Below are 16,454 nucleotides of genomic sequence, written 5' to 3' on the forward strand. Positions count from 1 at the left end.
CACTCCCTCAGTACTACACTGAAATGTTTCAGCCTACACGTGAAAAATGACCACTGAAAGCTGCAGGATAACATGAAATGGGTACCGAGGGCTGGGGTTAACATTGAACAGGTGCCAAAGGCCAGAGAATGCTACTCCAGCAAAGATTTCATATTTTTGGAAGAGCAAGATGAAATAACTGAATAAAATGTGGTGTTAAAGTTTGGTTAAAAATAGAAGATGGTAACATAAGGTAACCAGTGTGTTCCTAGAGTTGGGTTTAGTGAGGAATGTTGTGCAGATGTCTGCACAATGTATTACAAAATGGTACTTGAACTGATTTCTCTAGATAGTGTAATCTATTTTAGGCTTCTTTACTGGTCGTCTTACCTGGATATCTGTCTGTAAATCTCCAGCAAGAATGGTTATTACAACACTACTCCACATTCTGGAAGTCCACGGTGTTTATTTCTAAAGAATTGTGACGTTCATGTGGATTAAAGGCTGCTAAATGGAGTTGAGTTATGGTTCAGCCATGACCTAACTGAATGCCAGAACAGGTGCAAGGGGCTGAATGGCCACTCCTGTTCCTATGTTGAAATTGCCCATTGTCATTTACATTGATCCAAAACCAATTTACTACCAGGGTTGAAGGCAACGATGGCTCCCTATAATTGCACCGTTGCAATCAGAAATGGAGGACTGTTACTGCAGATAAGACTTTAAATGTTACTCCATTTCATTGCTTGTGTTTTTTCATTCTTGCTGGATCACTTGGTTAGAATGTTGCCGCATGGGATTTCTGGACAGCAGGAGATTATAGAGACTGACAGCAGGAAACCATGCCAGGCCTTCTTTGAAAACCTTATCACACGTCAAAGGAACAGAAGGCCTTATGTCTATTCCACCATTCAATTAGATCATAGTAGGTCTATGCCTCAACTCCATCTATCCACCTTTGCTCCACATCCCTTAATATCATAATTTAACAAATATTTCAGCCTTGATTGATTCACAGTCGTTTGCATGAATATATTATAGATTTGTACATGTGTTTGTGTGAAGGAATGTTTTGTGGTTACACTCTTAAATGGCCCAGTTCTAATTTTTGTCATCATTATACTATTACAAAATTTCAGATTTTGCAGATGACAGATGAAATTTGGAATTATTGTGAACAGTGAGGAGATAAGTAATAGACTTCAAGAGGACAGAGGCTGGTGGAGTGAGCAAACATGGCAGGTGAAATTTAATGCAAGAATACAATTTAATCCAGGGACCTGAGGGTGCATGTGCAAAGATTGATCTTTGAAGATGGCAGGACGTATTGAGAGAGTGGTTAGCAAAGCATACAGGAACTTTGCTTCCTAAATAGAGACATTAAGTACAAAAGCAGGAAAGTTATGCTGAAAATTAATAAAGTTCTGGTTAGACCACAACTAGAGTTTTGCATCCAGTTCTGGCCATCACATTTTAGGAGAGACCTGAGAATCCTTTTGGGAATGCACTGGAGATTTACCAGAATAGTTCCAGGGATGAGGGATTTTAGTTACAAGGTTAGGTTGAAGAAGCTGGGATTGTTCTTCTTGGAGCAAAGGAGATTGAGGGAAAATTTGATAGCGGTGTACAAGATTATGATAGGTTTAGATAAAGTAGATAAGGAAAAACTGATCCAATTATCTGATGGTACAAGAACTAGGAGGACACAGATTGAATATTTTGGACAAGAGATGTAGGGGGAATGTGAGGAGGAACTTCTTTACACTGTGAGTGGTAATGACCTGGACTCAGTTACATGGATACATTGGAGAAGCTGGAGCTGTTCTCTTGAGAGAAGGCTGAGAGGAGGTTTGATCAAGGTGTTCAAAATTATGCAAGTTATGGTCAGAAGAGCAACTAGGGATGGGCAATAAATGCTGGCCCAGCCAGCGAAGCCCACATTCCATGAATGAATAAAAAAAATAAGTAGGGAGAACCTGTTCCCATTGGCGGAAGGGTCAAGAATCAGGGGAACCAATTTAATGTGAATGGCAAAAAAGCAAAAGGCAACATAAGGAAAGTCCTTTTTACACAGTTTGTGGTTAGGATCAGAAATGCAACACCTGTGAGTGTGGTGGAGGCAGAGTCAAATGTAGCTTTCTAAAAGGAATTGGATAATTATCTGAAGAGAAAGTATTTGCAGGGCTATGGGGAAAGGTTGGGGGAGTGGGACTAGCTACATTGTTCTTACAGAGAGCCAGCGTAGACATGATAGGGAGATGACTGCGTAGTGGTAACATCGCTGGACTAATAATCCTAATGCCAATGCTCTAGGGACACGGGTTCAAATCCCATCAAGGCAGCTAGTGAAATTTGAATTTAATTAATAAACCTGGAATATAAAGCTAGTCTTTAGTAAGACAACTATCATTGGTTGTCATAAAAACCCATCTGGTTCATTGATATCCTTTAAGGAAGGAAATCAGCTGTCATTATGTGGTTTGGTCTACACGTGACTCCAGACCCACATCAATGTAGTTGACTCTTAACTGCCCTCTGAAATGACCTATCAGGACACTCAGTTCAAGGGCAATTAGGGATGGGGAACAAATGTTGGCCTTATTCATGAAAGGATTAGGAAAAAAAAATGCCTCCTTCAGTATAACCATTCTATGATATGCAAGCAGTGTAACTAAAATCTTTATTCAAGCCCTGGGATTGGTGCCAGGGGGATGAGTACACACAATACCTACCACTTGACCTGAGGCTGGTATTGGGAGTGAGTATACATGACTCAGGCATTTGGGGCTGGTGTTAGGAGACTGATTACATACTATACCCAGAACTTGCCCTTGGGGCTGATTTTTACTTTTGATGAACATAAATGCATGATTTTGCCAGCAAATAGATTAGTAAAATGCTTTGAACAGGAGATCTGTAGGCCTGCTACAAAACTGTTCCAGTTTCACTGTACAGGGACCACTGCTAACTGGTAGTTGGCAGCAAGTCCATTCTCAGCTGACTTGATGTGCAGGTGTCTAAGAGCCTTTCTGCAAAACATTTGCTCAAAACCTAATTAATATGCTTATAAGATGCAAATCCTTGAGTTATTTAGGTTTTTATTGCATTTTTAAAGAGTTACAGTTCCACATTTATGTAATGAAGTTAATCTATACTGTTTGGTGAGGGTTTAGATTGAGCACTGATTTTAACTTCCAAGTTTCATCTGCAGAGGCTATCTCCTCTCTATAACTGAAGGATTGTTCCCCTCAATTTGGCTAGGTGACTGGGAAGGAGATCAAGGTGAGCCCAGAGGAAGGAAGCCTGAACTTTCCTGGGCGGGCTGTCTTGTAAGGCTGACTTTGATGATATAGTGCCACCGGCCTCTCTGCTAGGCCTCTGGGTATAACAGCAGACTGGCCCTAATGATGTCATTGGAGCCCAATTTGTCGTCTGCTTGATGTCCCTCTCACATGGGGGCTACCAACCCTCCAGGATTACCCTGGAATCTCCAGGAATTCAAGTTCAATCTCCTGGACACTGCTGCAAGCAAACCCGGGGGGGAAAATCATCGAGATATTAAAAGAAAAGGGTATTTCCCCCAATTTCTTTGACGTTGGGGGCTGAGAAATATTGTTTTCACTGAAGGGCCAAAATCATTCATTGGGTAATAAAACTTGTGCGCCGCAAGGATGGATGTGTTGTGCGACCTATCCTGGGAGAGTGAAGGCAGGACAATTAGAATTGTCATGTGATAAAACCTCTGGGAATGCCTCCAAACTGCTCTGGATCAGGTTAAGACCAGATGTGGGAAGATGTCAGGACCTTAGCCAGGCAGCCTAACAGGCGATTGTTTCTCCTGCAGGGGCTGCACTAAAATTGCTTCTTTATCTTGATACTGTCTGTAACAGTCACATCATGTGATTGGTGGTATTTTACTTTACCACTCCCCACACACTGAAGAGGTGGGTGACAAAGTACCAGGCAATGGCCATTGCTGCTCTGTAACTGCTCCATAGCAGCCACAAGCTCCTGCTTTTCCCTTGCGGATTGTGGAGAAATGGTTGTCAGCTTTCCCCTAATTCGTAATAGAAAGTTCAGCGGCCTGGATTTTCCCAATGCCAGTGTGTTTGAAGGCGGGGAGGGGGATCTCGTAAAATAAAGCAGGCGCCTTCCCACCACTTTCTTGTCTGCCCCCGACCTGTCTCCCATATTGAGATGGGTGGGGAAGGCGTCAGGCAGTCCACCTGCCCTGAGGCCTATTGAGACCTTTAAGCGGCCAATTAATGGCCAATTGTATTGTACATGCAGCAGGGGTAGGTGGTGGAAAGGCAGGTAGCCCAGCAGCTTTCGCTGCATGGACTGCTGTCAGGCAGGAAAGGATGGTACCCTGTGCCGATCAGAGGCACCCTTTCCCCAGCCTCTCTAATCCTGCCCCCCGCCCCCCACCAGGCCTGTCTAAACCCAAGACTTACCCTGAAGTTAGGGCTCCATTACATCTTTTTTGGGACAGCCTGTAGTCCCAGCGGTGGCCACCGTTCGATCCTGGCGCTGCTGGGGCCACAGAGCTGCTGGCCAATCAGATTGGCTAACAGCTCTCTACGGCGGGACTTCCTCCCAGATGGGGCAGAAATCTCACCCTGAAACAATTAAGGCTGTTCCCAGTGTAATAACTCTGCGAGGTAGCTGACTTTCAGGTTGGTGGGCTGACAGCTGACTTTTCAGTCAGTGGGGGGCAGGGAATACGGCACCCTGTAAAATCTACCCAGCACGTGGGGAATTCTGGGCACAGGCTCCCCAGTCTTTGCCCCCCTCACCCCACACATGTTATTTCTTCACAGCTCAAGATGTTAGCTCCTGTGTTAAGACTCCCCTGTAACTGTCGCTGATAGTGTGCCCAGCTCCTGTGTCAGTTGTGGTTCAGTTCAGGTGACCAGATTTTCAAATTTCAAAATGGGGACACATTGTAAAGCCTTGGGAAGGTGGGGCTATGTGATGATGCACATGTTGGGCAACCAATGGCAGGAGTCTGGGGAGGGGTAGTTGAAGATGAAAGACATGTGATGACATCTCCCAGAATATATTCAACCAGAGTGGGCAACCTTATTACGACACCAACTGAAACAGCTTTATGAAACGTTCCTATTTGTAAGAAGGTTTCTTTAAATTAATTGTAAGAGTGATTTTCTAAATCATACTGCCCGATTGCTTCTTACTGAAGCAGACACTTATGAAAATGGTAGGGCCACATCTCCAGGTTGTCCGCAGCAAAGCTTTTCCACCACAGTAATTTCTGTCCAGGAAACCAGTGTTTAACTCACAAAGTATTTGGTGTGGGGATGAATATTTAGTAAGGTTCATGAGTCTTTGGTTAGAGTCCCTGAAGGCACCAACCCATTGTTGGCTGCTGGTCACCTTCAAGTGGCCATTCCGCAAATGTGAGCCTATTAGTAAGAGTTGCCAGGACATTAAAGTGTGGGAGCGTCATACCAAGCCACAGTGTAGATAGGGAGAAACTGTTCCTGCTAGTCAAAGGATCAAGAACAAGAGGGCACAGATTTAAAGTGATTTGTAAAAGAAGCAAATGTGATGTGAGAAAAAGCTTTTTCACAGAGCGTGTGGTTCAAGTCTGGAATGCACTGCCTGGAAGTGTGGTGGAGGCAGGTTCAATCAAGACATTCAAGAGGGCAGTAGATGATTATTTGAATAGAAACAATGTGCAAGGGTACTGAGGAAAAGGCAGCAGAATGGCACCAAGTCATGATGCTCATCTGGAGAGCTGGTGCAGACATGTTGGGCCGAATGGCCTCCTTCTGCATCGTAACAATTCTGTGATTCTATAATCCTGTCTCTGCCAAATCTACACATGAAAACTTTTCAGTACTTCGCACAATAGGTGTTTTCAGCCTGAAGCTGGATTTTAAACTACTAATGAACATACCTCAAGTTTGTACCCAACCCAGAGCAGCAAGCAGGAAAGCATGTCATCTTTCAATGAGAAGTTTGGTTGAACTTGCCATGGCTCAACTGAACTTCTGCCACCTTCCTCGGCGCTGATTGGTGGTTTACCGATGGGTGCTGTGCCGCTGGCCAACTAATTCTACAAGTGTGGGTGTGGCTCGTGGTTGAAGGACACCGCTGTCAATCTTCCTTTGTCACCCAGAGGCTGATTCCCTCTTGACTTTAGGTGCCAGTGAGAAGGATTTCTGAGTATGTGGGAATGCTCGGCGCAGACACTTGATGGTTGGCGAGTGGGCAGATTTTCTATTCCCAGGGTGCAGTGCAGAACAAGAGTGTTTTATTTGTTTTTGTAGATAGTAATTGGAATGCAAAGGGTGGGGTAAAGGGGAGGGGCCTTGGGGGAGGTAGTGAAGAGTTGCTGATGTTGTGCGAAAGGAAGGGCGAAGTGTTTACAGCAATCTCTGATATGGTTCATGAAAGGGAAAAGTCAAAAGTGGAGAATTGGAACAATTTGGAGAAAACTGTTGGGACACGGGACATTTACTGAAAAACCAGGACGTCTGGTTACCCAAAGCTGAATTGGTAGGACTCCTGCCTCTGAGACAGAAGTTTATGGGTTCAATCCTAATCTAGAAACTTAAAAACAAACTCTAGGCTGACACTTCAGAGAGGTACTGATGGAGTGCTGCATTGTCGGAGGAGTTATTTTACAATTGAGCTTACATCAAAGGAACAGGTCATTCAGCCCAACTATTCAGCCCAGCGTTTATGGTCTACATGAGCCTCCTCCTACCCCTGTCAATCTAGCCCTATCATCAGATCCTTCTATTCCTTTCTCCTCATCTAGCTATCCAGCTTTCCCTTAAATGCTTTTATGCTATCAGTTATTATTATATGTTAAGCTAAGGCCCCATCTATCTCTCAGGTGAACTAAAAGATTCAGCGGCACTATTTTGAAGAAGAATGGGGTGTTCTCCCTGGTGGCCTGGCTAATATTTATCAACCAACATCATTCAAGACAGATTATCAGGTCATTTATCTCATTGCTATTTGGGAGACTTGGCTGTGTGCAAAGTGACTGCTGTGTTCCTCTATTACAACAGTGTCCAAACTTCAGAACTACTTCATTGGCTGTATAAGCATTTTGAGATTTCTTAAGATCATGAAAGGTGCTGTGTAAATACAAATCTTTTTTTCAAATTTTCTTTGTAAACTGGTGCAACATTCATCAAAAGGCTCAGCCAGCGACAGATGTGAACAAAGCAGCTTATGATCATCTTGATCATTATCTACAGGAGACCATTGCTGGATGTTTAGAAGCTGTGATGGTATTTGATTGAACGCTACTTTGAGTTGGCTAGTAACCAATCGTTTTTAATTTACTCTTTGGGTGTCGATCCCTAATTACGTGTAGGCTGGAGTCACATGTAGACTTGACTGGAGAGTGGTGATGAGCTCCCTCCTCTGAAGAACATTATAGTGAACCCAGACATCTTGGTCACTTTTTTAAAAATTCTTGCCAATCCACAAATGGACTTACATGGACTTGCATCATTTCACAACTTGTGGTCATGGGGTTTCAGCCCTGGGTTTATCATCCAGTACCACAGCCACTGCACTCCCACACTGATATCATGTTGTTTCAATCAGCAACCAGAGTCCTGAGGCCTCCTGATGCTTATCCTCCTGCCAGTCTGATGAGTCTTTCAGGATGTTTCAATTTATGCCAGCTCACCATTGAAATACAGCACCGCATCCTCGGAGAAGCAGTGGGGCATCTCTCCTTGTCACTGTCTCCCTGTGTCCTGCACTGATAGTCAGATGGAACAATAGCAAAATCAGTGACAATCATTGCAAGTTCCTCACTGACTTATCTCTCTCCCCAAATGCTGTAAAAGACAGATTTTACTTCATGTCAGCAAAGCAGAAATTCATTCTGAGGATTCTGGACTCTGTCACAAACTGGACAACTTCTGCTTCTTCTCACCACAGGGTCACTGAGACTTGAGCTTTTACACCTCGGTTTATTTGCCAGGGATGCTGACACGTACTTATTAAATATTAGTGTTAATAAAATAAACAGGTGCACTTTCAGTGATTAGACTATAACATTTAAAAGCATATGTAGGAGGACCGCACAGGATGCAGCTGTATAGATAAAAAAAGCAGGGGTGGGGGTCTAAGTGGCTAGCTAGTCTAAAGAGCACAATGGGCCAAATGGTCTGTTCCAGTAGGGTAAGATTCTTTGATTTGTTTACATTACGTTGATCTGACCATTATATGCAGCAACATCATAAATGTGTTCTTGAAAGCAGTTACAATCTTGTGACACAGGATTTTTAATGTACCTGTTATAGATACCACCTGATTTTTACATCATAGGAACATAGGAAATAGGAGCAGGAGTAGGTCATTCAGCCCCTCGAGCCTGCTCCACCATTCAATTAGATCATGGTGGATTTTCTACCTCAACACCATTTTCCTGCACTAGCCCCACATTCCTTGATATCTCTAATGTCTAGAAATCCATCGATCTCAGTCTTGAACATACTCAACGACTGAGCCTCCACTGCCCTCTGGGGTAAATAATTCCAAAGACTCATCACTCTCTGAGTGAAGAAATTCCTCCTCAACTCAGTCCTAGAATGGTTTACCCCTTATTCTGAGGCTGTGCCCCATGGTTTTAGGCCCCGCGCTCCAGGCAGGTATAACATCCTTACTGCATCTGGCAAGCCCCTTAAAATTTTGTATGCTTCAATGAGATCATCTCTCATTCTTCTAAACTTTAGAGAATACAGGCCCAGCCTCCTCAATCTCCCAAACTGGCTGTGCCTGCAATCCATAGGCCAGGATTTTCCCCTCAGCGATTTGGGGGCGGGGCCCACTCGCCAAGGAGAAAATGACATGGGATGATGCCGGGAGCAATCCCCGACTTTACCCCGGTCCATTTAAATTTTTAGGAAGGCGGGTGGACAGCGAAATCAGCTGTCCGCCCGCCGACCTGTCAATGGCCAATTGAGGCCATTGACAGGCTAGTTAAAGTGCTTAAAGACCTGCCCGGCCAACCTTAAGGCTGGCGGGCAGGCCAGGAGCCCCAGCGGGCTTCTGATTATTGATGAAACTTCATCCACTGGCGGGATGAAGTTTCATGACCATTTTGTACAAAATTAATGAAGTTTACGTGTTCTTTATTAACATGTCCCATCTCGTGTGACATTGTCACATAAGGGAGACATGTTAATAATTTTTAAACTTTTCTATTTTTAGAGTTTTTTCCGCTGTCAGTATTCTCCCTGAGACAAGACTTTGCCTCGGAGAAGTGCGCTCTTTCCCGCACATGCGCAAAACAGCGCACTTTGACAGCTGGGGAATCCCTCCCCCACCCTCCCGCACAGGAAGCGCATAGCGCTTCCCATCAGGGATGCCACTGGGTGGGCCTTAATTGGCCCCCCCACTTAAAATGGCAGCGGGCCCCGTTTCAGTGGCGGGGGTCGGCTGCCCGCTCGCCACCGAGCCGGCGGGGCCCGCCCGCCATCCAAGAGCAAAATTCTGCCCGTATTGTCAGTACAGCAGCAGGTTGAAGATGTACCCATGGTGGCCAGAACACTTCATTCCCCCTCAAATAGGCCTGAATTGAGGGTGAAGTTCAGCCTATTCGATGCTATTCTTTCAGACACCTGTGTTGCTGACTGTCCCTGAAATTCACAGCGACAACATGGAAGTTGAAATTTGGAAATGATGCAGAGCGTATTGGATCCCTGACCATGAATCAAACATGCCATCAGCTGTAAAGCTTCATCACATTAAAGCATATAGCTGGTATGGATCTGATTCTAATAACATACAGTTCTAATGGAACATTCCCATCTGTCCATTATGCAGGAATCCTGATCTAACCATAACATTTCCCAGCCTGTTATAGAGCTCAGCTGTATTTATTTAAGGATCGAGCCTTGGAGCACTGAGTGGAATGCTGATTTATTTTATTCGAGGTGGCATGTTTGTGGCCTGTTTCTTCACGGGCAGTGGGAACAGTATTTGAGGCTGAGATTGGGGGGGTGGGGAAGGGGTGCAAAACCTCATTTTTCTTTGCCTCTATCTCCCTCTCTCTCTCTCACACACACATACACGCATACACAGAGTGCTGGCTACCAAGTGAGCAGAGTTTCTGCACAGGCAGCCTGATTCCCACAGGATCTGAGCCCACAGATTCAAACTATCCCATCATTCACAACAGGCACTGGAAATACAATTTAGGACGTGCCTGTTTGGATGTTTTCAACCCTAAGCCACTTACCATACAGAAACATAAACAGGCTGTGTTTGAAGAGTCGGGCCTGTTTCTAAGGGCTCACTGAGGCTGTGACTTCCTTGGCACTTGGTATCTTTTGTCCTGTTTCACAGCAAGATAGAATACCCTCAACCCAATGCTATTTAACCCATGCAGTGCTGACCTCCCTTTCCAGAATGCGAAATGCTCACTCTAAATTCTGAACAGCTCAATGATAAAAGAGAATTGGAAAATACTAACAAGAGCTCATTTGGTACTGACCCACACAGAGCAGAAAGCTCTAAGGGTCATTCCCTGGCCTGTGCTGAGTTAGCTAGTTGGCCAGGTTGACGGTAAATGTGCTAAATTGAAACCAGTGTACCAGAGTGAGGAAGGAAATGAGAGTTCAGGGTGCTTGCTCCTCCTTGCAACTTGGTGACTTATGCATGTGGGGAGGATTGAACTCAACGCTGACCCTCTCATCGTCACTGCTGTCTTTTAGCCACCACAAAAATGGCAAATGTATTAATATTTATAGAAAGAACAGGATGCAGTGGGTTAACACACAAGTAAAATACTGCAGATGCTGTAAATCTGAAATAAAATCAAAAAATGCTGGAAATACTCAGCAGGTAAAGCAACATCAGTTGTGAAAGAAATAAGCAGGTTGATGATGTTCTGATGACAGGTCACCGACCTGAAATTCTGTTTCTCTCTGCACAGCACGTTAGCATTTTGTGAAGATGCGAGGGGTGTTTTTTTCAATTCGTCCATGGGATCTAGGCATCGCTGGTTAGCTCGACATTTATTGCCTATCTCTAATTGCCCTTGAGAAGGTGGTGGTGAGCTGCCTTCTTGATCTGCTGCAGTCCACATGATCCAGGGACACCAACAGTGCTGTTAGGGAGGAAGTTCCAGGACTTGGATCCCATAACAGTGATTGAGGTTACAGGTTTGAAAGGTGCTGTCGAAAGAACATTGATGACTTGCTGCAGTGCATCTTGTATGTAGTACACATAGTGTGTTGGTGGTCGAGGGAGTGAATGTTTAAGTTGGTGGATGGGGTGCAGATCAAGCGAGCTGCTTCGTCCTGGATGGCGTTGAGCTTCTTAAGTGTTGTGGGAGCTGCACTCAAACAGACAAGTGAGGAGTATTCCATCACACTCCTGACTTGTGCCTTGTAGATGGTGGACAGGCTTTGGGGAGTTGGGAGGTGAGTTACTCACCACAGGATTCTCAGCCTCTGATCCATTAATTGTGGGATCGCGTAGCTCAATCTGTCGCATGCTGCTTTTGCTGTTTGGCATGCAAGTAGTTCTGTGTTCTAGCTTCGCCAGGTTGACACATCATTTTTTAGTTATGCCTTTAAGTATGCATGCTGCTCCTGGCATGCCCTCCAGCACTCTTCATTAAACCAGGGTTGATCCCGTTTGATGGTAATGGTAGAATGAGGGATATGCTGTTCTGCTGCTGTTGATGGCCCACCACACCATATGGATGCCCTGTTTACAGTTGCTAGATCTAACATACGAACATACGAATTAGGAGCAGGAGTAGGCCTTTCGATCCTTCGAGCCTGATCATATTGTAGCTGCAATGCCACTACCCTGCCTATCCCTGATAAGCTTTGATTCCCTTGTCAGTCAAGAATCTATCTACCTCTGCCTTAGAGGTATTCAATGACCCTGCCTCCACCGCTCCCTGGGGAGGAGATCCAAAGATTCACGACCCTCTGAGAGAAAACATTTCTCCTCATCTCCCATATTTTTACTCCTTATTACCTTCACCCCTTATTTTTAAACTGTGTCCCCTAGTTCTAGCCTCTCCCACAAGGGGAAACATCCTTTCAGCATTCACCCTGTCAAATCCCCTCAGGATCTTACATATATCAATAAGATCATCTCTCATTCTTCTAAACTCCAATGGCTCAGGCCCAGCCTGTCCAGCCTTTCCTCATAGGATAACCCCCTCAACCCAGGAATCAGTCAAGTGAACCTTCTCTAAACTGCTTCTAATGCAATTATATCCTTTCATAAATAAGGAGACTAAAACTGTACACAGTACTCCAGATGTCATCTCACCAACGCCCTGTACAGCTGTAGCAAAACTTCCCTACTTTTATATTCCATTCCCCTTGCAATGAATGTTCCATTTGCCTTCCTAACCACTTGCTGAACCTACATGCTAACTTTTTGTAGGTTCATGTACCAGGACACCCACATCTCTCTGTACCTAAGAGCTCTGCAGTTTCTCTCCATTTAGATAATAAGTTGCTTTTCTATTCTTCCTGCCAAAATGGACAAGTTCACATTTTCCCACATTATACTCCACCTGCCAATTTTTTGCCCAACCACCTAACCTATTTACAGACCCCTTATGTCTTCTTCATAACTTAATTTCCTACCTATCTTTGTGTCATCAAGTTTAGCAACTATACATTCGGTCCCTTCGTAAGATTGTAAATAGTTGAGGCCCCAGAATCCCTTTTGAACCTATCCCATTTAGCACAGGGGGTTAGTGCCACACAACATGATGGAGGGTATCCTCATTGTGAAGATGGGACTTCATCTTCACAACGACTTGTTGGTTCCCTCACCGTTTGCCACAGGCCCAGTCTGGTAGATATGTCCTTCAGGACTCGGCCAGTTGGTCAGTAGTGGTGCTACTGAGCCACTTTTAGTGATGGACATTAAATTCCCCCATTCAGAGTACATTCTGTGCCCTTGCCACACTCTGTACTTCCTCCAAGTTATGTTCAGCATGGAGGAGTATTGATTCATCAATTGCAGGAGGTTTCCTTGCCCATGTTTTACCTGATGCCATGAGACTTCATGGGTCCAGAGGCAATGTTGAGAACTCCCAGGGGAATTCTGTCCCTAGTGTATACCACTGTGCTGTCATCTCTGGTGTGTCTGTCCAGCTGTTGATACAGGACATTCCAAGGGAGGGTGGTTGTGATGTCTGGGACATTGTAAGGTGTGATTGGGTGAGTTTGACTATATTAGACTGTTGCTTGATTAGTCCATGGGACAGCTCTCCCAATTTTGGCACAAGCCCCCAGATGTTAGGAAGGAGGAATTTGCATGGTTGATTAGGCAGGCTGTGCCATTGTTTACAGTGCAGAAGTCAATGCCAAGTGGTCCATCTGGTTTTGTTCCTTTTTTGTGGCTGTGTGGTACAACTGAGTTTACGACAATCAATGATCTTTTCGTGGCACCATTACTGAGACTAGCTTTCAATTCCATATTTTTTTAAAAAAATCAATTGAGTTAAAAATTTCACTCTGGTAGGATTTGAACCAGTGTCAGGACATTAGCCTGGGCCTTTGGATTATTAGTCCAGTGACATTACCACTAGTTCACCGTCCACGTCCATTGTAGCTGCTCTTGACCCAACATTCCCATCTGTTCATTCTAGTAGAGTTTACCAGATAGTGAGCAGGAGCAGGAACCTGGCCAAGGGTACTAAGTTAAATTATGACATCCTGTCACTGTTAGTTAGCTGGATCAGCACTTCCCGATTTATAAAACACTAAAAAGCTAAAGGTTGGAGTGAGTAAACAGGCTTCTGGCAAAGGCCTAATGCTATTGGGTTGTTGCATTTTTGACAATTAGTACAGGCAATCATTGGGTATGGTGTGTTAAACCAACTTTGTGATTCCTGTTCACTCTTTATCTACAGTAACTGGCTTCCAGTCTATAATCTGATTTATTACTTCTGTTGCAGATGCAGAGAGGCCATTATTAGGAAAACTCAACTCCACACAAAGATATCAGATTTTTACCTCAACTGTTTCTCAGGACAAGACAAAAACATGGTATGTATCCCTCGTGGGGAGCAAGTGTCTGTTCCCTGCCGGTTAGAGAGTGGGTGTGAGTGTGTGCCCATGCCTGATTAGTGTGTGTGCGTGCCCAGTTAGGTGGGCTGTGTGTGTGTTCTCCATGGTTAGGGTGTGGGTATGTGTCCCTTTCCGGTTAGGAAACAGATTTGGGTGTCTGTCCCTCCATGGCTAGGGTGTGAGTGTCTGCCTATCCCTGGTTACCAGGGGTGAGCTGGGTGGGGGGTGTGTGGATGTGACCCTCTGATAGAGAGGGCCTTAAAAGAGGAGTGGGAGGCAGAGTTGAAAGGGTTTTAGGAAGGAAATTCCAGAGCATAGGGCCTAGGTTTCTGAAGGCACCACTGCTAGTGGTTGAGAAAGGTTGGGGAAGAGACAAAAGTCGGAGGAATAGAGAGTTCGGGCTGGAGCTGGAGGAAATTTCAAACGTGGAGAAGGAATGGGAATTTGAAATGAGGAGGCATTGGCGGATTGCTAAGCAATACAGGTCAAAGATAACAGGAGAGTGGGGACCTGGTGCAGGATGGGTAGCAAGAAATTTGGATCAGGTGAAGTTTAGAGAATGTGAAAGATGGGAGACTTGTCGGACAAGCATTGGAATAGTCACATCTGGAGTTGACAAAGGTAGTAGCTGAGCACTGTTTGGAGGTGAATGTGATGGAACGTGTATGGAGTTGATGGTTCAGGTCAGGCTTGAATAGGATGTTATACAAAGTCTGGAGATACTGGCTGGGAGGGAAATAGAATTGGTGGTGAGGGTATGGACTTTATACAAAAACAGAATTACCTGGAAAAACTCAGCAGGTCTGGCAGCATCGGCGGAGAAGAAATCAGTTAACGTTTCGAGCCTTCATGGCCCTTCGGCAGAACTGGAGCATAGTTAGAAGAAGGGAGAAATATAAACTGGTTTAAGGTGGGTGGGGGGTGGGGGGAAGAGACACATTGAGGGTGTGGTGTGGTGATTGTGGAGATGAGCAGATAATCAAAAGATGTCACAGACAAAAGGGTCAAAGAGGTGTTGAAGGTGGTGGTATTTGTCTGAGAAAAGTGCTAATTAAGAATGGAAGACAGGATATTCAAAGTACAGCTCTAGTGGGGGTGGGGTGGAAAGACTAAAGGTTTTAGTTTTAGATTTAAAAATAATGGAAATAGGTGGGGAAAGAAGAATCTATATAAATTATTGAAAAAAAAAGCGGGGGGGGGGAAAGAAACGGGGTGGGGATGGGGGGAGGGGGAGTTTAAGATCTAAAGTTGTTGAATTCAATATTCAGCCCGGAGGGCTGTAAAGTGCCTATACGGTTGGTAAGAATGAAAGTAAGCAAACGCAATCCCGCTGGACTGGATAGCAGTGAAAAAGCCTTACAGAAGGTTGGTATAGTTAACTATATCAAAGATTGCTGAGAGATCAAGGAGGAATAGTGCACATGGTCACGGTAACAGAGGGTATAATTTATGACTGCAGTTTGGGGCATTTCAGTGCTGTGGCAGAATGGAAATCTTTTCTATCGTATCTTTCATATCTTCTGGATGTCCTGGGGCACTTCACTGTCAATGAGGCACTGTTCTGAAGCTGGTGAATGTGGCTGCCAATTTAAACTTTGCAAAGTCCCTCAAACAGTGTTGAGAAAAATAACAAGATCATATGTTTTGTTGGGGTGTAGAATGTTCACCAGGGAGAAATCTGCTGTTCCTTTTTGAAATGTGCCATGGGATCTTCCACATTCACCTGAACAGAGAAACAGGACGTTGCACAAAAAAATCGAAACTCCGACAATGCAGAACTCCCTCAGTGCTGCGGAGAATTTAGCCTAGATAAAGTCCATAGTGGGGCTTCAACAATCTGACTCAGACAAGAACGTTGCCAGCTACGCCAAAACTGTTACTTTAAATGAATGGAAACCTCCAAGATCTCTGCTTTCACTTATTTTTTGGCAGGCATTTCTTCCTCCAGCCATTACAAAGTACTTAAATTCATTTTTGAAGCTTTATCAAGATTGAAACAATGTACCCCTACTCAGGAACATAAGAGTAATGCTAGGCCATTCAGCCCCCCAAGCCTGTTCTGCAACTCTGGGAGATCCTGGCTGATCTGTATCTTAACTCTATTTACCTGTCTTTGTTCCATATCCCTTGATACCCTTGCCTAACAAAAAAACCGCAGATCTTGAAAATTTGAATTGAATCCCTATCATTTCTGTTATGGAGTGAAGGGGATTAATTTAAACAGCTCTGATTTCCCCTCTCACCACCTGTCCATAAACAGAAAGATGTTTGATTTATTTCCGTCTTTATAAGCGGTGGCATATTTCCCAACCCTTGATTTTGGTGTGATCCAATTTCTATAAATAACCCCATAGCAAACTCATGATAGGATGAACTCAAAGGGTTTGTTTATTTGCACACACTCAAAACGCAGGAGGGGTGTCACCA

General features: G+C 44.5%; 1 protein-coding gene across 3 annotated transcripts in view; it reads left to right on the plus strand.

The window, feature by feature from the left end:
- Window positions 1-16,454, plus strand: part of limd2 (LIM domain containing 2) — a 50,969-nt gene that overhangs the window by 16,836 nt on the left and 17,679 nt on the right. For all 3 annotated transcript variants that reach the window (XM_078529847.1, XM_078529848.1, XM_078529849.1), the window contains exon 2: window positions 13,916-14,006. In XM_078529847.1, coding sequence (XP_078385973.1) covers window positions 14,004-14,006 — 3 coding nt within the window. In that variant the 5' untranslated portion in view covers window positions 13,916-14,003. The remainder of the gene's footprint in view (window positions 1-13,915; window positions 14,007-16,454) is intronic.

Source organism: Cetorhinus maximus, chromosome 25 (assembly GCF_964194155.1).
Source record: "Cetorhinus maximus chromosome 25, sCetMax3.hap1.1, whole genome shotgun sequence".
NCBI lineage: Eukaryota > Metazoa > Chordata > Chondrichthyes > Lamniformes > Cetorhinidae > Cetorhinus > Cetorhinus maximus.